The 24730-nt window shown below is 35.5% G+C and overlaps 1 protein-coding gene across 1 annotated transcript; it reads left to right on the top strand.

The window, feature by feature from the left end:
• The first annotated feature begins 1584 nt into the window (after positions 1-1584).
• Positions 1585-24258, top strand: LOC123546221 (caldesmon-like). Its single transcript, XM_053550580.1, has 6 exons — positions 1585-1722; positions 8621-8757; positions 9151-9353; positions 14935-15137; positions 19408-19441; positions 21084-24258. The coding sequence occupies exons 2-6, from the start codon at positions 8634-8636 to the stop codon at positions 21504-21506; spliced, it is 987 nt and encodes a 328-aa protein (XP_053406555.1). The 5' UTR covers positions 1585-1722; positions 8621-8633; the 3' UTR covers positions 21507-24258.
• The last annotated feature ends 472 nt before the right edge of the window (positions 24259-24730 follow it).

Raw genomic sequence — 24730 nt, 5'->3', positions numbered from 1 at the left:
ATCCTTTTATCTCATTTGCTGTTTTAAGCAGTCAGAATAGACTTTTTTTCTAATTTTGACTGTATAATAAATGCGCACCTGACTTAAGCAGTCAGTTTGTGTCGCTCCCATTGCTGTCTGCTTCATGACTGTATTCTATGACACCATGTGTGAGACTTTATATCATACGGTTCACCTTAAATTGTATACAAAACTGGTTGGTTGGTTGGTTACAAGTTATGATTAAACGATTGACATGACCTGTCTTTCTTATACGACATGTATAATACTACTGTGAAAATCTTTTTGGCTTGGGAAAACGTTTGTAACTTTGGACTTACTACTTGAATTGAAGCATTACAGGTAAGTGTTTAAAAATTAAACATTCAAAGCACAGCATTAACTAGAATGAAAATCGTTCGTGACGTACCGAGTGTATCAGACAAGCAACCTGTGAATACTTTACATTGCAACTGTAGTTTACTAATCTTTCAAGATCCGTTTTACTACATATAAATTTGACTTTTTGACAGCTATTCAAACTTTTTACTGTTGATTAGGCACATTAATTTCAACAGGGAAGGCAATTTTGAGCATAAGTGACAAAACGGAAAGATATTTGTTTGAGAGTACATGGACAAGCCTAACTTGGAAGGTTCTTTGAATGTTTGTACAAATGTGATGTATGCATTTGGGGATATATTAAGTAAAATATGATTAAAGTAAGCTTTACTCGAAGATCGTCACGATATATGGGGAATGTAAGATAAAGAAAACAACTTGTTTGATACAGTTTTAAAATCTATCATTCAGAAACTAGCTGTCATATTGTCTCATACAGACTTAGAGACCATGTTTGCATCAAATAATAACCAGTAATACACAGAATTGCACCTTAAACTGTTCTTAAAATAGGGTCGCTTAAAAGATTTCGTTGTTTCACAAAGCGATGGTAAGTAAAATACCGTCATCTTTGAATAATTATGAAGTGGAAACCCTTAAAGGAGCGCCGACGAGACCAGCGCTTGGCATTCCTATATAATATCGTCTACGACCTGGTATAGCCGTCCCCGCTGATGATTTCCAGGAATACAACCCACGGCAACAACGAAGATCAAACTCTAAATCAATTAAACAAGTGACAAGTAATACAGACACATACAAAAACTCATTTGTGCCTCAAACCATCCGCGATAGGAACTCATTACCGGACTCAGTTGTAACTTGTACCAAAAACGATACATTCAAACGTGCTGTCTTGGACTATAGATCGCGCGATTAACATCTAACATCAAGCGCGCATACACACCCTCGATACTTTTTGCTCATTAGTGAGATAATTTCGAGTATCAATACAGATACATATACAGATATGCACCCTCCGCTACAAAAATAATTTCAGATCTAAATGTGCTCTATTTACTGTCTTTTTTTTTATACACCATGGTATCATCTGAGTGAAAAAAAAAATGCGTTTTGGTGGCATTTGGTGGGGACAGTGGTTTGAAATTCACTAACCGGATTTAAGAACTATCCGGATCTGTCCGTGTAACGGACATTGAGTTTTATCGTCTATGTATTGTCGCGCGAGAACGCGGGATTTTGTTGTGATCTCCCGGGGCAACTCGTGACGCTTGATTTGTGGCATTTAACTGTCATTTAGTTAAATGGGTGCAATAAATATTAAATGACTTGACAGATGTTAGCAAAATAAACAGGATAATCTTTCACCTTCTAACAAAAGTAAACGACTATTTTGATAGCATGAATATGTTTTAATTTATCATAAACAACTTTATTCAGGGCGACTTGATTCATTTTTTTTACTTCCGGTAATGCCAATGGTGTGTGTTCCATTTTAATTCAGTGTTTGACTTTGGGTGTTATTACTTAACATTTTGTTATGAAATATTTATGGGCAGCCCAGTTGGAGCCAGCTAAAAGTGATTTGCTGATAAAAAGGCAAATCGTCTACATATCATTATCAATAAGTGGCATCATTTTATCACATAACCAAGAGGTGTTTGGCTATTACAAGTTTATCCAACTTGCCAAACAACAGCAGAGGTGGAACATATTACATTGGTAGAATACAGTGGTAACACTGTCTGACTACGAAACCAGTGGTCAAGAGTTGGATCACCTGCTTTTCCAACTAAAATTTAAGATATGAGTCCCATTGTTTTATGCCGAAAGGTCCAACAATCACATTTATATTCAGCAGGTCTAGGAAAGTGGTACTGGTTTCTGAACAGTACCAGTATCCGAATTCTCGTAATCTCTCCTTTCATGTAACTCTTCATATGTTTTGGAACGCTGTTTCACAAGCAAGCATCAAGTGAAATTTTGTTCATCAATGGCAAGTGTGTACACAGAAATTCTAACTTCTTTATTTAGCAATCAACTTTCTGTTTTGTTTACATCTGAGGGATTCCACATGACAGGCATGTGCGGGAGACAACCCCATGTTTGTCCAATTCCAGGGAAGTAAAACCTGAGCCTATGATTTGCACTCTGTTGTAGAATTACTCTCCCTTTATAGATCTAATTGGGTAAAGTAATAAGCAAATTATATTTCATCTTTACATCACATGGATATATAGTATAGAGTGCTCGCCTCAGATGCGAGACGTCGTGGATTCGAATCCCAGGCAGATAAGGCTGGTATTGTTTACATCCTTGCAAAGAGTAAAGACTAGGGTTTAACGTTTGATTTGTAGATTATTTTTGTAAACAATTTGTATTTAAAAATAGATGTAATGAAAACCCTCATTTTTTATCGGAAACTGGTCAGAAACCAGTATATTTACGAAATAATATATCTCAATTAGTGCTTTGTCACTGAATAAATCATTGTTCGGAATTCAGATGCGAAGGAATTATATCACGAGGGCTTAGCCCGAGTGATATAATAATACGCATCTGAACGACAAACAATGATTTGATTCAAGAGCAAATCACTAAATGAGATATATTATTTCGATTCTAACACGTTACCAAGGATTTTAAAGTACATCATTGACGTCATTCATTAATTATTTGCCCTTATTCAATTGGTTTCTTTTCCAGCGTGCTGCTATGCCATCCGACGCTATGGCGTAATAATTGTGATGTCAGAAAAATGAATTGTTGCATAATTGTCTAATAGGAAGATGAATCGGATCGTGTTAGAAGTACAGATTATCTGTAAATTTACAAATAATCTATAAATTTACAGATTTTTCAGTCTCTAAATTTACAGATAAAGTGTTTGAAAATTGCTTAAATCATATTTAGACTCAAAATCATAGCTTGAAATTAATTGATTTATTTATGGTATGCATAAATAAAGGTCAGTTGTAACTTTCAGTCATTTCTGTTGACTTTGGTTTTTCTGAAAATGCCAAAAACTCTGTCAACAAAAATGGCTCACAAATGACCTTAATTTATGTATACTATAAATAAACCAATTAATTTCAAGCTGCGGTTTTGAGAATAAATGTGATTTCATCAGTTTTCATACTCTGTAAATTTATAGAGCGAAAAATCCGTAAATTTATAGATTATCTGTAAATTTACAGATAATCTGTAAATACATTTGTATACCACTTTCCTAGACCTGTTCACTCCCATGTATCAGGGCTCCAGATAATATTTCAGGCCAATGAGTATTTACTCATCATAGTTCTTGTGAATGAGTTAAATGGTAACATCTGAAATTGACTAGGAGTTATTTTACTCCTAAAGACTTCTATTAATGAGAAAAACCTAGAAATAAGTTTTATGCCAGGGCCTCCACGTGTAGCCACTTTTTGAGAGAAACTGAAGTTGAATTGCTAAAATTTGGCCACATCTTAATAAAATTCTTGTAACTACTTTAAAAAATCTGTAGCCAGTTCTTTAACTTTTAGCATTTGTCTAGTCATTGGCGAATGGCATAGGAGGCCCTGTTTGCCATATTTCTTGCATGTAGCACCAATATCTTTGTTTGCAGTTAATTTGCAATTTAAAAGTCAATGTTTTGCTTTTTTGCCTATCTATAGTGGACTTTTAAAGGTTACTAGAGCCAGAAGAAGCAAACACATTTTTAGCTCCACTACCGGTATTCGGAGAATAGGGGTGCTATTCTACTCACCCCGGTGTTGGCCCGTCACTTCCTTGGTTAAAGTTTTTCGGCAAGCTTTGTTTTTCCTGTCATATCTTTGTTACTGCTGCTTCTATCTTACTGTAACTTCACATAAGCATTGTCCAGCATACAAACAAAGTATGTGCAGGGGCTGGGCCCATTATACCATAGGTCAAGGTCACCTAGGTAAATTTGAAATTTTGAGTATGACAGTTCTCGAGGTTTAATATTCGCGAAATTGTAAAAATGGTGTCATACTTGAATTTGAATTATTCTAATAGTGAATATTTATGCAAGGATTAATTTTTGGGAGATGTAGGGCTCGTGAATATAGAGAAAATTAAACCCTCGCGAAACATTCTGCTTTTACAATGAATGTTAGTAAAGTTTCCTGGAGGAGTCGCCCATTTTGGACCTTTATATAAGCTTACTTGAAAATAACAACAACCTAACAATAGATGTAAGTTGTCCACATGGTCATTGTGTGGCTTCAGTGTAATGGATCTGAGCTGAAACTTAACCATGAATCATGACAAAAATCACTCAGACTATATATTTTCAACATTTCAAATGTAACAGACTCACCTTTTAAAATAAATCTTAATCCATTTCTCTTTTAATCCGACGTAAATACTAAAATTAACCATTATGCCTCCCTTCGAAGAAGGTGGGGTATATTGTTTTGCAGATGTCGGTCGGTCGGTAACTCGGTATGTAGGTTGGTCCGTAGACCAATCAGTTTCCGGATGATAACTCAAGAACGCTTGGGCTTAGGATAATGAAACTTGATAGGGAGGCTTGTCATGACCAGCAGATGACCCCTATTGAGTTTGAGTTCAGTAGGTCAAAGGTCAAGGTCACAGTCATCCAAAACAGTTAATTGGTTTCCTGAGGATAATTCAAGAACGTGTAGGCCTAGGATCCTGAAAGTTGACAGGGGCGGCGAAATCTGATTTTGACTTGCTTGTCCGTTTTTTTCATTTGATATTTTTCACTTGTCCTTATGTTACTTCTGGTCAAATTTCACTTGTCTGTACAAGCTTTGGGACAACCTGGGCAATACGGACAATTGAATTTGCCGCCCCGGAAGTTGATAGGGAGGTTGGTGATGAACAGCAGATGACCCGTATTGCTTTTGAGATCAGTAGGTTAAAGGTCAAGGTCACAGTGATCCAGAACAGTTAAACCGTTTCTGGACAAGAACTTGAGAAGGCTACCCACTAGACATTTGACGTCGTATAGATGTCGGACCCCGACGTAGGATCAACGTTGGATTTTGGTTGGTTTTGCAAACCGTTTAGACGTTGGATCCCAACGTTGGTTAGACGTCACAATCCGACCATTTTCCAACCTAAATCTAACCACTTTCCAACCAAAATCTGACCAAATATTCAATATAATTTGCAGTCAAACAAGTAATCAACACATGTGTTTAATAATCTTTATTTCACATTATAGCGACATAAGTCTAATAACATGAATCCAAAAATGTAATCCAGTACTTGAAACTTTCAAGTTTAGTCATGTTTGCATGATTCTTCAACTCCGCTTAAATTTCCACCTGAAATGTATAAAATTTGACAGCTTCATCATTTCATAAAAATCGAAAACTTAAAAAAGTAAGCTAGTCCTATTACTAAGAACAATGCTACATGAAAAGCAAACATGTTACATTTTAAATTCTAAGAAAAATATCTATAACCTCGTAAAATGTAATAAAGTTTTTTGTTACAATTAATTGCTTTATAATTGTAAATAATAAACATAATGCACCAATCTTTGAAAGAATACGTAACATTAAAAAGAATAACAGTTATTAAAAATAAGTATAATTTTCAATAATCTGCTACTCACGTTGCGTATCCCTTTGTGTAAAATATTTATAAACTTGCTCTATCTTATCCCACAAGTATCAAATTACTGGAAGACTTGTGTAAACCAATGCGGGCTTATCTCGCGAATGCTTGACTAATAAACAACATGTGTAGAAGAAGTTCCTTAGGTAAAATAAAAATAATTTAAAGATGTGTATAGAATTCTATTTTTTCTTGAACAGTTTTGAATTGGTAAAAAATCCATCTCCGAAAATAGACAATCTTATGCCATTTGTTAACATAATTGATATAAATGATTGATGTGCGAATGAACTATTATTTATAAACGCATGTTTATACATAAATATCTTTAAACTATACTAGCAAAATTATACCTGTTAATGTTATAATTAAAACATTTAAACAGACTTTCTATCCGACCTAATTCCAACGTCTCCTAGACGTCTAAGTCTAACGTCTATTAGACGTCGTGGTTATAACGTTGGTTAGACGTTGGATTCAGTCGCCGACGTCGCGACCAAAATCCAACATGTAACCAACTTCGGTACGACCTCAGGTGTTTACTGGGTAGGGCCTAGGATCACGAAACTTAAGAGGGAGGATGATCATGACCAGCAGATGATACCTATCAATTTTGAGGTCAGTAGGTAAAAGTGATCTGGAACAGTAAAACCGTTTCCGGGCGAAAACTTGAGAATAGTTGGGCCTAGGATCATAAAGATTGATATCGAGGTTGGTCATGATCAACAGATGACCCCTATTGATTTTGAGGTTAGTAGGTCTAAGGTCAAGGTCTCATTGACCTGGAACAGTTGAACTGTTTCTGGATGATAACTTGAGAACGCCTTGGCCTAGGATCAATAACTTAACAGGGAGGTTGATCATGACAGCAGACAATCCCTATAAATTTTGAGATCAGTAGGTCAGAGGTCAAGGTCACAGTGACCTGGAACAGTTAAACTGTTTCCAGACGATAACCTGAGAACGCTTGGGCCTAGGATTATGAAAGCTGATAGGGAGATCAGTCATGACCAGCAGATGACCTCTATCGATTTTGAGGTCAGTAGGTCGAAGGTCAAGGTCACAGTTACCTGGAACAGTTAAACTGTTTCCTGAGGATAACTTGAGAACACTTGGGTCTAGAATCATTAAAGTTGATAGGGAGGTTGGCCATGACCAGCAGATGATCACTTTTGATTTTGAGGTCAAAGGTCAAGGTCAGAGTGACCATAAATAATTAAAACATTCCCAGACGATAACTTAGGAGCGTTTGGTTTAAAATCACGAAACTTTATAGGTATTTTGATCATGGCTATCAGATGACCCCTGTTGATTTTGAGATCAGTAGCAGTGTACGAAATTCAGATTTGAATCCAATAGCCCGTTCGGGCTACCAGAGTAAAAATTTTCCAAGCCCGACACCAGTTTCACTAGCCCGAACTTTTAACACCTTAAAATACATAATTTTGCACCATATAACATCTTGTTTTACAAACATCTCTATGCATGTTTGAAGTAATAAAAAAGACATACAGTACATGTTTGCCATGTTTTTGAAAAATTTTAACTCGAAATACTCCAGTCTAGATCAGCATCGTCAGAGTCCAAAAGCATCGGACATGACACTCCTTGCCAAAACGAAATCTAAACTGTTATGCCCGATTTTTTAGGATCCGCACTCGCCAATTACTGCAACTCGGACTGTTGACAATTTGTAAGATGTAATACCGAGTGCTGAATACACATTTACACACACGCTGATAGCATAATTTAAGCTCCGCCTACTGCAGGTACTTGTGAGATTTTCGCGAGAAGTGTGAAAGCTAATCAAATTATCCGTTACGCTAGAGGTGATTGTATTCAGCCAATTAGCGCTGCGGTTACGTCTTTGACACTGTGTTTGATTGTCAACACGTTAGAGTGCAAAAACCAATAATTCCATAAGCGTTTCTCAGTCTGGAAAATCACGATGCAGTACTCGTTTAATTAGCATGTTTTTTTTTTAAACAAATGAGGAAAATTCGGTAGTCCAGTCGGGCTTGTACCTGTGGAAAATCGGTAGCCCGAGCTGAAATTTGGTAGCCACGGGCTGTCGGACTACCGTGAATTTCGAACACTGCAGTAGGTCAAAGGTCAAGGTCACATTGACCCAAAACTATATTTTGCTACCTGCTGTTTTAATATAACTGCTAAAATTGTCACACTGGTTTTGTCGTCCGTCTTCTACTTCTGAGATGACGTGTAGCTACATAGGAGAGCCTCAGAGGTTAAATTGATATTTTACATGCCTGGCTGTATGTAATGGAGTTTAAAACTTTAGGATTTGTTTGATAGTTTACAAAGTTTTAGTGCAAATATCTGACTGACCACCTTTAATGCTGAATTTTTTGCATCATAACCTCAATTTGACATAAAATTTTTACAGCTCTAAATACATTTGTAGGTCAACCTTTCCATACCTTGTGAAGAGGCTTATATACTTCTCTACAGGAATAAACATTAAAATTTTGTGATATATATCTGGTATGTGATTGGTTGAAAAAAGTAGGGTAAACATTCAAGTAAACAGAAGAAGGTGACATTCTTTGAATCCTTTGTGACAGCAGTAAGTACACCTGGACATAAACATAAAACCATGTCTTTATTGTTCTTTTCTTTTTTCTTTTTATGAATTTTGTTTTTTGTTATTTCTTTAAAACAGACTGAAAAAAAAAATGCCTGGAGAAGGGGGAACATCTACAGTTAGTTTGCCAATGCTGACCCCAAGGAATGTGCCTCGAAGGTATGAGGAAACACGGCCCGTCCTCATACAAGGCTGTGCCCATTCTAGGATTATAGGTAACATTTTCTGTATTGTAGACACAAAGCCTGTAACCAGATTGAAGTTTTATCAGAGACATGCTTGCCAGAACAAGTTCTGGTTACTTTTTCCTGTGGTGTGATAACATAATGGAACAAAGAGTAAAGTACTTAGAAAAATTCATAATTATGAAAAAATCAAAAGTTAGTAAATATGATAATTAGTCACCTACTGGTTGAAAATCAGTTACAGGGATTATTGGTTTGCACATTGTCCAACTACCAGTCTGTCATTCTGTTCATCTTTCCCATTTTTATCTGGTCCATAAATCTGCCAAAGGAAACAGTATTAAGAGACATGTGCTTTATTCAGAAGCAGTCTTGTTTTATTTATCATTTCTGTTTTTGACAAATTATTCTTAAACATTTCAGGGTTGGGTAATGAGCTGCACAGGAAGGAACAGGAGAAGGCGGAGAATGAGAAATTACATGCGATACGATTGGCTGAGCAGGCAGTGTGGGAGGAAGCAGAGAAGTTAAAGGCCATCGCCCTCGCCAAGGCCAACGAGGAGGCTGCAATAGAGCAAGAGAGGGTCATTAGAAAACTAAAGAAACAGCATGGCAGAGCTTTGCTGGTATAACTTTGGATTTCATCTTTTTCATATGTAGCTCAAAGTGAGCTATTGTGACTGCCCTGTGACTGTCTGGGATAAGAAAGCTAGGTCACTTTGTTGAATGTTAGCACTCTAGAGGCTATATTTTCCACTTGTTCTTTATGAAACCTGCTAGTTAAAGACTGAATCTGGGTTGGTTGTGTTTGAAAAGTAGGTTACTAAATCAAATTGTATAAAATAACACTGGGGGAGACATTATTAATTGTTTTTGCCCTGTCCATACATCCGTCACACTTCATTTCCAGTCAATAAGTGGAGAACCATTTGACCTAGAACCTTCAAACCTCATAGAGTGATAGGGCTTATAGAGTAGATGGACCTATTGTTTTTGGGGTCACTCGACCAAAAGTGAAGGTTAGTCTGAACATGGAAAACCATTTCCAATTAATTACTTGACAACCACTTGACCAGAATGTTGAAACTTCATAGGATGATTGAACATGCTGAGTAGATGATCGCTAAAGATTTTGGGTCATGCAGTCATAGGTTAAGGTCACAGAGACCAGAACAAGGAAAACTGTTTACATTCAGTACCTTGAGAACCATTTGATTCAGAACCTTCAAGCTTCGTAGGGTGATAGTTCTTAAAGAGTAAATGATCCCTATTGTTTTTGGGTCACTTGATCAAAGATCAAGGTTACAAGGGCTTGAACATGGAAAACTGTTTCCTTTCAACGACTTGAGAACCACTTGACCCAGAATGTTGAAACTTCATGGGATGATTGGACACAGGGGCCAGAACATTGAAAACCACTTCTGATAAATAACTTGAGAGCCATTTGACCCTGAACCTTCAAACTTCATAGGATGGATAGGCCTTCTTGAGTAGATGACCCCTATTGTTTTTTGGTCACTTGAACAAAGGTCGAAGTCAAAACATGGAAAACCATTTCAGATGAATAACATGAAAATTAAGTGATCCAGAATGTTGAAACTTCATAGGTTGATTGGACATGCATAGTAGATGACTGTGCTTATATTGGGGTCACTTGATCAAAGGTCAAGGTCACAGGGGCCAGAACATGGAAAACTGTTTCCTATCAATAACTTGAGAACCATTTGACCCAGAATGTTGAATCTTCATGGAATGATTGGACATGCAGAGTAGATGATCCCAACTGCATTTCAGTCACCAATCCAACCATCAGTGTCTCTTTGACTTTCGCTCCTGTCCCCTATTTTTTAGCTCACCTGTCACAAAGTGACAAGGTGAGCTTTTGTGATCGCGCGGTGTCCGTCGTCCGTCCGTGCGTCCGTCCGTAAACTTTTGCTTGTGACCACTCTAGAGGTCACATTTTTCATGGGATCTTTATGAAAATTGGTCAGAATGTTCATCTTGATGATATCTAGGTCAAGTTCGAAACTGGGTCACGTACGGTCAAAAACTAGGTCAGTAGGTCTAAAAATAGAAAAACCTTGTGACAACTCTAGAGGTCACATTTTTCATGGGATCTTTATGAAAGTTGGTCAGAATGTTCATCTTGATGATATCTAGGTCAAGTTCGAAACTGGGTCACGTGCCGTCAAAAACTAGGTCAGTAGGTCTAAAAATAGAAAAACCTTGTGACCTCTCTAGAGGCCATATATTTCACAAGATCTTCATGAAAATTGGTCAGAACGTTCACCTTGATGATATCTAGGTCAAGTTCGAAACTCGGTCACATGCCATCAAAAACTAGGTCAGTAGGTCAAATAATAGAAAAACCTTGTGACCTCTCTAAAGGCCATATTTTTCATGGGATCTGTATGAAAGTTGGTCTGAATGTTCATCTTGATGATATCTAGGTCAAGTTCGAAACTGGGTCACGTGCTATCAAAAACTAGGTCAGTAGGTCTAAAAATAGAAAAACCTTGTGACCTCTCTAGAGGCCATATATTTCATGACATCTTCATGAAAATTGGTCAGAACGTTCACCTTGATGATATTTAGGTCAAGTTCGAAAGTGGGTCACATGCCATCAAAAACTAAGTCAGTAGGTCAAATAATAGAAAAACCTTGTGAGCTCTCTAGAGGCCATATTTTTCATGGGATCTGTATGAAAGTTAATCTGAATGTTCATCTTGATGATATCTAGGTCAAGTTCGAAAGTGGGTCACGTGCCATCAAAAACTAGGTCAGTAGGTCAAATAATAGAAAAACCTTGTGACCTCTCTAGAGGCCATACTTGTGAATGGATCTCCATAAAAATTGGTCAGAATGTTCACCTTGATGATATCTAGGTCAAGTTTGAAACTGGGTCACATGCCATAAAAAACTAGGTCAGTAGGTCAAATAATAAAAAACCTTGTGACATCTCTAGAGGCCATACTTTTCAGTGGATCTGTATGAAAGTTGGTCTGAATGTTCATCTTGATGATATCTAGGTCAGGTTTGAAACTGAGTCAACAGTGGTCAAAAACTAGGTCAGTAGGTCTAAAATTATTAAAATCTTTTGACCTCTCTAGAGGCCATATTTTTCAATGGATCTTCATGAAAATTGATCTGAATGTTCACCTTGATGATATCTAGGTCAGTTTCGAAACTGGGTCATGTGCGGTCAAAAACTAGGCCAATGGGGTATAAAAATAGAAAAACCTTGTGACCTCTCTAGAGGCCATATTTTTCATGAGATGTTCATGAAAATTAGTGAGAATGTTCACCTTGATGATATCTAGGTAAAGTTCGAAACAGGGTCACGTACCTTCGAAAACTAGGTCAATAGGTCAAATAATAGAAAAACCCATATTTTTCAATGGATCTTCATGAAAATTGGTCAGAATTTTTATCTTGATGATATCTAGGTCAAGTTCAAAACTGGGTCACATGAGCTCAAAAACTAGGTCACTATATCAAATAATAGAAAAAACGACGTCATACTCAAAACTGGGTCATGTGGGAAGAGGTGAGCGATTCAGGACCATCATGATCCTCTTGTTTTGCCTATTACTACTATGCTTTGGGGGAGACAAGGCTTTTCTAAAAAAAGCATCTTCTAGTTTCTACTTAATCTTTATGGAACCTTCAGCCTTGTCAAATGTTTGTCTATATAAAATATAGGTCAAGTTCCAAACTGCAGATAACTTACTTCTGTAGTAAAATCCTGGTCAGCATTGCTTATTCCTGTTGCAAACTTACTCCTGATGCAAAATCCTCAGTTAGGATAACTTGCTTCTGTAACAAAATCCAGGTCAGGATAACTTACTCCTGTTACAAAACTTGGATAGGAAAAATTACTCCTGTTACAAAAATGTGTTTAGGATAACTTGCTCCTGTAACAAAATCCAGGTTATGATAACTTACTCCTGTTACAAAACTTGGTTAGGAAAAATTACTCCTGTTACAAAAATGTGTTCAGGATAACTTGCTCCTGTAACAGAATCCAGGTTATGATAACTTACTCCTGTTACAAAACTTGGTTAGGAAAAATTACTCCTGTTACAAAAATGTGTTCAGGATAACTTGCTCCTGTTACAAAATCCAGGTTAGGAAGTATTGCGCCTGTTAAAAATCCAGGTCAAGATAACTTATTCCTGTTACAAAATCAAGGTTAGGATAACTTACTCCTGAAACAAAATCCAGGTTAGGAAAAATTCAACTTCAGCTTCAATGGGGGTACTTGACAACATCAAATATGTAGACATCAACGGCGAGGAAAGGTGACTGTACATCGGTGTAGAGCGAAGTGTTCCGACTTTTTTTAAAACTGCACACGTCCGCAGCTTCGACTGTCTCTTCAAACTTATGTTACGCACCACACCATAAAATAGTCTAATGACCACCATGTATTTACACTATATAATAATGCTGTGATCCTTTTTAAACACTGGATGGCACAAGTGGGACGAGTTGGATGGAGGATTTGAACACATCCAGACTCGCAGAAGTGACACAGGATTCCGGGATCATGTTCCATGTGATGACAGTTCTCGGAAAGAATGAATTTTGATAAATATTAATCCTTGATTGATAATGAATAAACTTCATTCTGTGACTGACAGAGTGACACGTCACAGACCTTCTAGTAGATTGAAAAGTAGCAGTGGTAGGATGGTAGTTCACTGGTACAGCAATTAAACAGTTAACGACTTTATACATAAGTATGACATCCGCACATGCTCTGCGTTGTTGAAGGCTTGGCCATTCTAATTTTTTAACCATTTCACTAACACTGGTTGGATTGTAAGGATTATACACTTTGTTCATCACCCATCTGGCAGCATTTCTCTAAATCTGTTCAATTTGTTTCACTTGAGTTTTTTGGGAAGGGTTCCAAATAGGTGACGCATATTCTAACTTTGGCCGAACTAAACTTTTGTAAGCATTTTCTTTTACTTTTGGTAGACAGTACTCCTGTTATAAAAATGTGTTAAGGATAACTTGCTCCTGTAACAAAATCCAGGTCAGGATAACTTACTCCTGTTACAAAACTTGGTTAGGAAAAATTACTCCTGTTACAAAATGTGTTCAGGATAACTTGCTCCAGTTACAAAATCCAGGTTAGGATAACTTACTCCTGTTACAAAACTTGGTTAGGAAAAATTACTCCTGTTACAAAAATGTGTTCAGGATAACTTGCTCCTGTTACAAAATTCAGGTTAAGAAGTATTGCACCTGTTAAAAATCCAGGTCAGGATAACTTATTCCTGTAACAAAATCCAGGTTAGGATAACTTACTCCTGAAACAAAATCCAGGTTAGGAAGTATTGCTCCAGTTAAAAATCCAGGTCAGGATAACTTGTTCCTGTTACAAAATCCTGGTAAGAATAACTTACTCCTGTTAGAAAATCCTGGTTATGAAAAATTACTCCTGTTACAAAATCCAGGTCAGGATAGCTTACTCCTGTTACAAAATCCTGGTTATGATAACTTATTCCTGTTACAAAATCCTGGTTAGGATAACTTGCTCTTGTTACAAACTCCAGGTCAGGATAACTTACTCCTGTTACAAAATCCAGGTTATGATAACGTATTCTTGTTACGAAATCCTGGTTAGGATAACTTGCTCCTGTTACAAAATCCAGGTCAGGATAACTTACTCTTTTAACAAAATTCTGGTTAGGATAGCTTACTCCTGTAACAAAATCCATATTAGGATATGTTACTCTTGTTACAAAATCCAGGTCAGGATAGCTTAAATTCCTTTAACAAAACTGAAATATAGTACAAACTCGAGAGAGAGAGAGAACATGTACCGCTAGGAAAACTGAAACATGTTTGTTTGTACAGAGATTGTTTTTCTGGAGAGATTAGTTGACTTAGCATTTCATCTTTTGAGAAATAAAATATCTGTCTTTATAGGGAGGTATTCACTCCTTGAAGGTGACTTTAACGGAGGTTATACTTTTTGGTTGAAAAATGGCAGTAGCGTTAAATCTGTATCAAGCAAGCAAATAAATTGACATATAGCCAAGGATTTACCATTATATTTACCATAATTATCAACAAAATAATAACAGTTTCAGATATAGGAAAACTTAAAACAGTAATTACAGAAAGTTGCACATATTTTTCATTTCAGTTACTGATATGTCTAATGTTTGGTAACTTTTGTGTTATATACAGGAAGAAGCCCTTAAAGTTGAAATGGCAATGCAGAAACTGGCAATTGAGCAGGTAAAACAAGAGAGGTTAGAGGGAGAACAACGTCTGAAGAAAGCTGTGAAGGAAACTGAAGAGCGTTGCCAAAAGCAACAAGAGGCAGCTGTAGCCAAGGCTCGAGCCGAGGAGAAACAGATTGCGAAGGAAGAGGCTGAACTTGCTGCCCAGTGAGTTCTTTTTAAAATTTTAAGTGGGTCCTCAGCGGCCAGGGGGTTAAGTTTGTTGACTTGAAACCACTTGTCTCTACACTACTGCTGTGGCGTGGAGCCCCGCTTGGTTTTTCTCATGAAAGGAAGCCATCCAGTTTGAAAGTTTGTCTGGATTCCAGCCCGTACCTGACATTATGTCTGAAGGGTCACCTGGTGTCTTCCTTCACAATTAAAAGCAGAAAAAAAATCACTAAATTTCATAATTTGTGTTACAGTGTGCCATAAGACCAACAAAAAGAAACATTAAAGCTAAATTTTATTAAGTATAAGGATCACAATGGTGTTTGGGTCAGATTCTTTATCATGGTAATTTGATGTTTCTACCTTTTTCTACGCATCTTATATTGCTATTTTGTATGTTTACTTGGTGTGTGTATATTCTTGGTATTTCCACTTTTGGTTAGGATGCACTAAAAGTATGTACAAGTTTTCAATGCAAAAATCTTCAACATGTTTCTAGCAAGTGTTTGTGTCATATACAATGGATCGCTTCTTTATAGCCTCAATTTATTTAAACTATGAAGTTTTGCTTAGTAAACAACAAAATATTGTTTCTGTGTCCAGTGTACAGTTGAACCTGCTTTAATGGCATTGGTGTTGGCGTTGCCTGGTTAAGTTTTATGTAATAGCTGACTCTACAGAAAGAAACACAACTCCATCCTGCTTTTTGCAAGAATTATGGCCCCTTTTGGACTTAGAAAATCAGATTTCTTGGTTAAGTTTTGTGTTTAGGACAGCTTTTCTCTTTAACTATCAAGGCTATTGCTTTAAAACTGCAACTCTTGTTTGATCACCATTAAAAGCTGACTCTGTACAGCAATAAATGTAACTCCATCCTTCTTTTTGCAAAAATTATGGGCTATTGCTTTATAGCTTGAAGCAGTTATTTGCCATTAAAAACTGACTCTGTACAGCAAGTACCGTAACTCTACATTGATTTTTGCAAGAATTATGGCCCCTTTTGGGCTTAGAAAATCATGGATAGAAAATTTTTCTATTATACAGATACAAAAACATCAGATGAGCATCTGCACCCACAAGGCGGTGCTCTTGTTCTATTTAATGATATCTTAAATTCCTTGTGTGATATAAATATCATTTATTGATATCATAAAACAGAATAAAGAAATTAAATTGAATCAAGGATGTCATAAAATAAAACTGAATGTCTGATTATAAAATATTGAATTACAGATATCTAGAAGAAAAAAAAGTTTAATCTTTAAATGCATTTATTGGTACCAAAGATGATACAATGAAATGAATTTGTGATATCCGTAAACGAATTTATGTGGTATCCATGAATAAATTAGAGTAATACAAAATGAAAAATGTAAAATCATTGGTATTCATAGGAGACTAATTTTCATGGATTTCATGGTTGCATCAACCCACGAAAAATAAATCCAAACGAAAAAACCTTTCTCCCATCAATTATATCTTAAGAAATAGAATTACACAAATTCATGTCCCTGCAAAATAGCTCTTCTGTCAAAAACTGTAAAATTTCATGCCTACAAAATTAAAAGATTTCACAGTGTAAAAAGTGGGGAATAAGTAATAATATGGCATGCCATTAAAGTCCTAATTTAAGGAATGCTGAAAATGTTTCCATGAGTTATTATTCCTGTTTATATTGGAATACAATTTTGTTGTAGGTTTCATGAAGTGCAGTTTAGGTAAAAACAATAAATGTTTGGAATCTATATGATATACCCTGTTTGTGTGAAGGGGGTGTAAAAAGGGTTTTAAGGATGAAATTGCCAGAATACTTGCAGCAATAATATACTGGGTATTTATTGTTGTGCTTACTTCTGAAATTTGTAACTATTTACACATAACTGTTTTGGACTTAAGCTTGACTCAGATTGAGTTTTATTGTTGCTTATATTAAATCTAATGTCTGCTATTAATGAATTCCTGTTGTTGAAATGCCCTGCCATCCTGGTAAGCTCAGTTGCAAGTCTGGGAATACGGATAGCAAGTTTTGATCCACTAAAAATGGGGTGACCATCATTATCATGACACTTTGACAGTAGAAAAAATGTCTGAATTCACTTTCTGTCCAACTCCAATTTTCTGAATTCTAAAGTACATTTAAAGTTTCATTTCATTGTAAGATGGTCTATTTTGAAGCTTTTTGCACTGTACTAAGCATGTTTTTGAGATTTGTGGTTTTCCCATGGCACGGCTCATTTAAAGTTTCATTTCATTACAAGATGGTCTATTTTGAAGCTTTTTGCACTGTACTAAGCATGTTTTTGAGATTTGTTGTTGCATGTATGAAGTATAAGAGATTGTTTGGTTCCTATATTTCAAGTTGAAGCCTGAAATACCTTTGTATTGTACATTTCTTTTATTTTCTAGAGTAAAGTTGTTTTTTTTTGCTTGTTTTTTATTTTTTGTAGAAATTACTAAAAATATTTCAATCACAAAAAACTAGCATAATAAAAAGTGGTTGCCTCCCCTTGGAGAGTTGTATCCTCTGTAATAGGATTAAAGCATGTATTATTTGCAGTGTTTTAGCATTTTTGAGTTGAAATTGTATGAGAGTCTGGTGTACCATGTTAATTGCCAAATGCTAAATGTCATATACTGAAAGCTAAATGCCAAATACTTCATGCTAGATATCAAATGTTAAATATCAAATATTTAGTGATAATTGCCAAATGCTGACTGTCAAATGTTATAAGAAATGTATAACATTTTATTGTTCAGTAAATGACTGCAACCTTCAATATTTGAAGACATGTCATGTCAACCAGTCCCTTATAAAGCTCTTAAAATTATCATATGAACATCAAGCCAAAACTGTTCACTTTAAAATGTTTGAAGTTTTCAGAAACAAACTTTCAAATCCAAAACTAATAACCATCTAAAGGGTGCATTAGTTCATTTCCTCAGAATTTGCTATGTTGAACTTACAAACAGCAATAACTATTACTTCACATTTAGCAATTAGCACTTACCATTTGGCAATTTGATAGTATTTAGCATTCAGTATTTGACATGAATCATTTGGCAATAAGCATTTAGCATTATTTGGCATATAGCGTTTGGCAATTAGTATTGAGCAAAGAACTTCCATAAAATTCTTTATTTGTAGCAGCATACTTTCAAATATTTCGGACTTCATGTTCACAATACTTGGACATGATGCAAATAGAAAATACAGGGTTTTAAAGAATATATCAATTATACCTGTCTGATTATACAAAGTTATGAATTTTTATATGTTTGTTCAGTTAAAACTGTTGTTTAAAATTCACCTTCGAAGTTCATTGTTAATTAAAAACCATTCATGACATGAAAATACTCATATACTCAAAGTGGTAGGATTATTATGTCTCCCACCACACAGTGGTGTGGGAGACATATTGATTTACTCCTGTCTGTGTGTCAGTCTGTGTGTCTGTCACAAATCTTGTCCGCACACTAGTAAGTCGAACATTTCTCATCCGTTCTTCACCAAACTTGAACAAAATGTGTTTGCCAATAAGTCCTCGAGCAAGTTCTCTAACTAGCCAAAATCGGCACAGGCACTTCAGAATTATGGCCCTTGAAACTTGTTTTTTTGATAATCAAAGTACTGAAAGTCTGATAAGGCAGTTGAGGTCTTGGTGCATAGTTGACTCATATACTACTATTCAGATGATTAGATAGTTGTGGGGGACATGCGCTTTTCTCAAAAGCAGCTCTAGTTTTGTATGAAGCTGTTGTATTAAAATGTCTATATGGGGTTAGTATAGGGTAACAGTAATGTAGGAAAAAAATATTTTATATAAAAACCAACTACAACATAAATGTACATTTATTTTGTTGTTGGTTTGCATATAAAATATTCTTAAATATAGACATAGAATTATACTGCTGATTCTGTAACAATAACTGTAGAAGGTACTTGTACAAAGTTTAATGCAATCTGTACTTGTTTACACAATGAGAGAACAAAATGAAAATTCAGCAGTTTAAAGTCTTAGGTCTAAATTTCAGGCATAAAACATGGATTAGTAAGGGTCCTGATCATAAACCACAAATATCATTTTCATCATTGATGTAAAACAGACTTGGACCATAGGTTATAGAATTTGAAGACCAGTCTCAGATCTCTAGCATCTCATTTGTTGATTCTGAGCTCAATTTTCAAATTGACCAATGGTTAAACTTCATCATGGGATTTGTCTCCAGACTAATTTTTATAAACTTGGATCATGTTCTGTGTTTAAAGTCCCCTACAGGTGTTTTATCAGAGGGGACTTATGGTTTGACTACTCACCCCTGGCATACATGTCCATCCCTTGGTCAGTCTATCAGACAGTCAGACAAGGTAGAATACTCTTGTAACTTTCAAAAAACAGGATATTTTTTCATGAAACTTTGCACATGGATAGAATATGGAGAATATGCACATTCTTTTTTTTGACGCTATAGTAAATAGAATTGCAGTTGTTATGGCAACAAAAAGTCCAAAAATTTGACCAAAAAATGTCAAAAGTATGGTCCTTCAATAACACATTTTTTTCATTACCGTCGTACTCAATACATGAATAGATAGCATTGTGGAAAATATGCATGTCCTTTTCTTTTATTGCTGTGGCAACAGATGTTGTTGCTATAGCACAGGTATTTCAAAATATTTATGAAAAATGGATCTGGAGTTTTTTATTTTTGGAAATTTGTGATAGAATTTGGTAGACAACAGTGCGAGACTTTTCAATTATATTATTTTCACTGTCTGTTATCTGTTGTCTGTCCTTTGAGTTTTAAATGTGGGGATCTGTTATAACTTTAAAAGTACAAGAGATTTTTCCATGAAATTTGGGACTTAGAAAAAAAACCACATTTACAATAAACAAATTTTATTTTGTCCCTTTATCCATCTGTCTGTCTGTCCATTCATCAGTAACAAAAGATAGATCCTTTGTTAACTTTGTAATTACAAGATTTTTTATCATGAAATCTGACTTATAGGTGGTAGGTTATTTGGAGAATATGCAGGCTCTTCAAAAAAGTTTCAGTATAAATATATGTTTCCTATGGCGCCAAATGTGACAAATGACCGTTCAAGTAGGGTTACTTTTATTGCTGGACAACAGTTTTGCTTTCTGTATATTGCTGAAGCACACTTTATATAAATAGAAAATTCAAGTAGACGTATGATATGAGCTTGCATGAGAAAACAACAGTGGTTGCGACAGTGATCGACAGCTGTCGCACCGTGCAGTCTGGTCAGGATCATGTGTTCGCAACATTTCTAATTGCAATAGGATTTGAAAGCGAACAGCATGGATCCTGACCAGACTATGCAGATGCGCAGGCTGGTCTGGATCCATGCTGGTCGCAAACGCACTATGTTGGTTTTCTCATGGCACGGCTCAATTATGTATTTCAGGCAGTTTGTTCGTGAAGTTTGATACAGCTGATAGAGAAGAAAAGAAAAGAGCAGGCCTGAGTAAGTTTTCAACAGTTACAATATAACTCTAACACACTTGTTGATAATGATTTTGCAGTATGAATTCAGTTTAAGTACTTTGCATGTTGTAAACTCTGGAAGTAACTTTAATAGAGCAGTCGTGTAATCATAGGAATCATGTAACATTTTAGGCACATTTTCTACCTGATCACATGACACCTGGTGAGAATGTTCATCTTTCAGTCACTTTATACCATTTTGAAAGGAATACATTTTAACCTTTACCCTGCTAAATTTCTGAAACGGACTGGTATATATTACGATTTGGACAGTACCACTTATTATTCAAAGGGGTGTTCACTGAAAATTTACTAAATGAATAGCGAACAGTTCAGACCATGATCAGCCTGCAGGCTGATCTTGTTCTGCACTGGTTGCAAAGGCAAAATCACATGCCGCCAGCAGGCTAAAGGTTGATTAACTGCCAAAAGAACCTGCTGAAGACGCTTATGTTATTTCAGAAACTGAGGGATGAAAAAGATCTGGAGAAAGCAAACAAAGTGAAAGATGCAGAGGAGAGACAGAGAAGAATTGCTCAAGAGAAGATAGGTTCCCTTACAGGACAGTTTGAAGCGGTCATTACTAGTCTAAAGCAAGAAATAGAAAGTAAGAAAGATGACATCTTTAATCTAGTTGCTGAAAAATCTGACTTACAAAGACAAAAGACACAAGTAGAAAATTGCTTAGTAGATACAAGAAAAGATTTCCAGGATTTTATTGACAATCTGCCACCGTATCATAAGATGCAGGCTGATTTCCTGCTTCCACGAATCTACTTGGATGAACTGGAGAGAAAGGGGTACCAGATAACCCCGTTACGAGCTCCAGTAACAAGGCCAAAGAAGAAAAAGTGATTTACTAATATTATTCCATCTTGAACTTTGAAAGCTTTTAATCAAAGTAGTTACAACAGTGATGAATAAATAGTTTCATCTTCTAAATTAAGCATTTTATATTTATTTTGGATAATTTATTCAGAAAAAAGTACCAAACTGTTGACAGGAGCTTAAATGATTGGGCATACAGGGTTTTCTGTGCTCTTTAATTGATATTTTTTTCTAATATTTATTTCTGTAGATTGTATAACCTGTTGAAGAGTGTTATTATGAGGCTGACTAATTTATACCTGCATAGAAAATAAGGGAAATATACTGCAATCTTCAGCATTAAGAATCCCTGGTTGGTGGCAATGCTCCCTCCCTTTCAGTTTCTTAATTCTGAAGATGACACTTCATAGCTGCTATCCAGTTCTTAATTAAATGACAGTTTGTGGTACAAAGGTTATAAAAATGAGTCTTAAAATGCAATCTTGCCATTGGTCAGTTATAGATCTGTGCTCAAAATGGACCAATCAGGTGCTGGATATTGCAGACTGGTCCGCAAACTCTGCTATATAACCTAGAACCCTTTTAAATAAGTCAGGAAAAGGACTTGCCAGAGACTAATGAAAAAATGTCCTCTTAATGAATGTAATACCATGTATAAACAAAAAAAATAGCAATATACGTAGAAATTACTCCATTGTTGGTTAATATCTGTCTGTTGTCACTGTTTAGTTTTATACTTTTCAAAAAAAATTTAGAGGGTGGAGTCAAGGTCAATTTCTGAAAGGAAAAGTATAAAATGAAAAAATGACGGGTAGAAATAACGTTGTCTACTAAGTATTTATATTTTTAGTTAAATAACTAGACATACAGATTTTTTTTCAATATGTACATTGTATGCTTATTTGAAATGTTTATGTTATGATATCCATTGAAACTTCCGCTTCATGCTCAATTTGTGTAATATGCATCTCTTATTTTCCCAAATTTTATTTTACCAAATAATGTATGAAAAAAAACAAGTCTTGGACAAAAATGATTCTGATATGTCATTCATTCATTATAGAGTATTTCGGAAAGTTTCTTTTTTACCAATGTAGAAGATGCCGATGTGAAACCAAAGCATTATGGGAAGTAGTTGAAATTGTCAAGTCGCAGGTTAATATTGGAAGTATTTTATTTTGTCGACGGAAAAACTAGTTGAAACAATGCAAACTTATCTTTTGATCTCTCTGTTTATCATTGAAACTCATTAATCAGAAGTCTGCTGTGGAGTTTTCACATTAAATTTTTCTGCATTCATATTTTTCAGCATGACATCAATGCTTTTGTATTTTCCTTTTTTTGGTTTGGATATTTTGACTCATGGATTTTTAAAATCAATAAAGACGTGTGAAATTATTGTACCATTTTGTACTTTTAGCAAACAGATTTATTACATTACGTAACATAAAACCTGTGAACAAAATTTTCTCCTGTACAAACATTACATATATTAAATTATCTATTAAACCAAAGAACTCTTGCAGTGCAATATTTTAGCAAGTGCCTTGTGGTGTTTCTTTTGGTTCCAGGCACTCTTGAAATTGATATCAGTTATACTTTAACAAATTAATATTCTTTTTAATGATATTACATTGATTATGTAAATATTATAGAAGCATTCTGATGGTAACATCAGTTTGCAAATGCAATGACTTGGAACAGACTTTTGGGAAAACATAATCTTTTTTCTTGGAGGCAGTTTTTGTTTTAAAAGAATACTTTAATTATATTAATTAGCATTAGTTGAGTTCAATATGAGATTGTGTTAATATGATGAAACAGAAATATAAGCTTAGGTGGAACTTATGCAACAGTTAATAGAAGTAGGGAGTCAGCAAGACAAAGGTCAAGATCACAGTGACATTAAGGCTGAAAAGTAACATGAGAATACTTGGGCCTATGGCTTTCAAACTTGGTAGGATGATTGCCTGTGGTCAGTAGATGCTTCTGATGTTTTGTGGGTTATGAGGTCAAAGATCAAGGGTCACAGACTACAAGATTGTGCAGCTGTTATTAGTGATAAATGTGATCAGTGAACTTTTACACTTGTTTGGAAAATGGCACTTCTTTTTCACCTTTTGCACATTTTAAGCTCGACTATTCGAAGAATAGCCCAAGCACTTGTATTTACCCAGGTGTCAGTATCGGCATCGCACCCTGGTTAAAGTTTTGCATGCAAGTACATATGGCTATCATTTAAAGGCATATAGTTTTGAAACTTATTTTTTCTTTTTCTAGATCAATAACCGACCTCACAGGATCAAGTCCCATATCTCTGACATGCATTTTGGGCAAATTATGCCCCCTTTTAGACTTAGAAAATCCTGGTTAAAGTTTTGCATGCAAGTTACTATCTCCAAAACTAATGCAGATATTGGATTAAAACTCTATAGATATTTTAACATTAAGGAAATATTCCTGCTTCTGGGACAACAATTCGAATAGTCGAGCATTGACAGCTCTTGTAAGAAACTTTACCTGTCTTAATTATTATAGAATTTCAGTATACTTATATGAAGAACACTTACATTATGTTATTTGTTTATTTATTTAAAGCATTTACATGTTGTTGTTTTTGATGATATAAACATGTATATATACTATATATATGTTATTGTGAGTTATTTGTTTCAAATGGGGATTATATTAACCAAGACTGATGTTGAATTTTCATTGTTTTTTTTGTATTTTTACCAGAACAAGTTTATATTTGTTAATAAATTTATACAAAGTCAAATGTTTTTGTGAAATCTTTATACAGTCAACCCTTTACAAAAATACATGCTTAGGAGAGCCAAAAAGGGGACATTATTTGCTGTTAAATTTGTACTGAACAGCAAGTGTTTCAATTAGAAATGAAACAGAGAAGGTTTGTAGATTTACATGTCGTCTTTAGAGCCAAGTTGTCTCAATTCTAAAGTGGTCTCCAGGTCCAGGCAGTCTGCTTGCAGGAGGCCTTTAGATCCAAGTGATCTCAGTTCACAGGTGACCTATAGAGCAAATTGGTCTCTGTTCACACATGACCTTTTGGAACAAGATGATGTCTATTCAAGTGACGTTTAGAGCAAGGTGGTCTATATTCAAAAGTGACCTTTAGAGCGAGGTGGTCCCTATTCAAAAGTGACCTTTAGAGCAAGGTGGTCTCTATTCAAGAGTGATCTTTAGAGCAAGGTGGTCTCTATTCAAGAGTGACCTTTAGAGTAAGGTGG

The sequence above is a fragment of the Mercenaria mercenaria genome, chromosome 9 (genome assembly GCF_021730395.1).
Source record: "Mercenaria mercenaria strain notata chromosome 9, MADL_Memer_1, whole genome shotgun sequence".
Lineage (NCBI taxonomy): Eukaryota > Metazoa > Mollusca > Bivalvia > Venerida > Veneridae > Mercenaria > Mercenaria mercenaria.
This window is presented reverse-complemented; position numbering and strand designations above follow the sequence as displayed.

Bases quoted from the DNA above. Each gene is read 5' to 3' on its own strand.
- LOC123546221 (XM_053550580.1), top strand. From the start codon at position 8,634: ATGCCTGGAGAAGGGGGAACATCTACAGTTAGTTTGCCAATGCTGACC. The intron at 9,354-14,934 runs GTATAACTTTGG...TGTTATATACAG, and splicing joins AGCATGGCAGAGCTTTGCTG to GAAGAAGCCCTTAAAGTTGA. The intron at 19,442-21,083 runs GTTTGACTACTC...AACTGCCAAAAG, and splicing joins TTTATCAGAGGGGACTTATG to AACCTGCTGAAGACGCTTAT.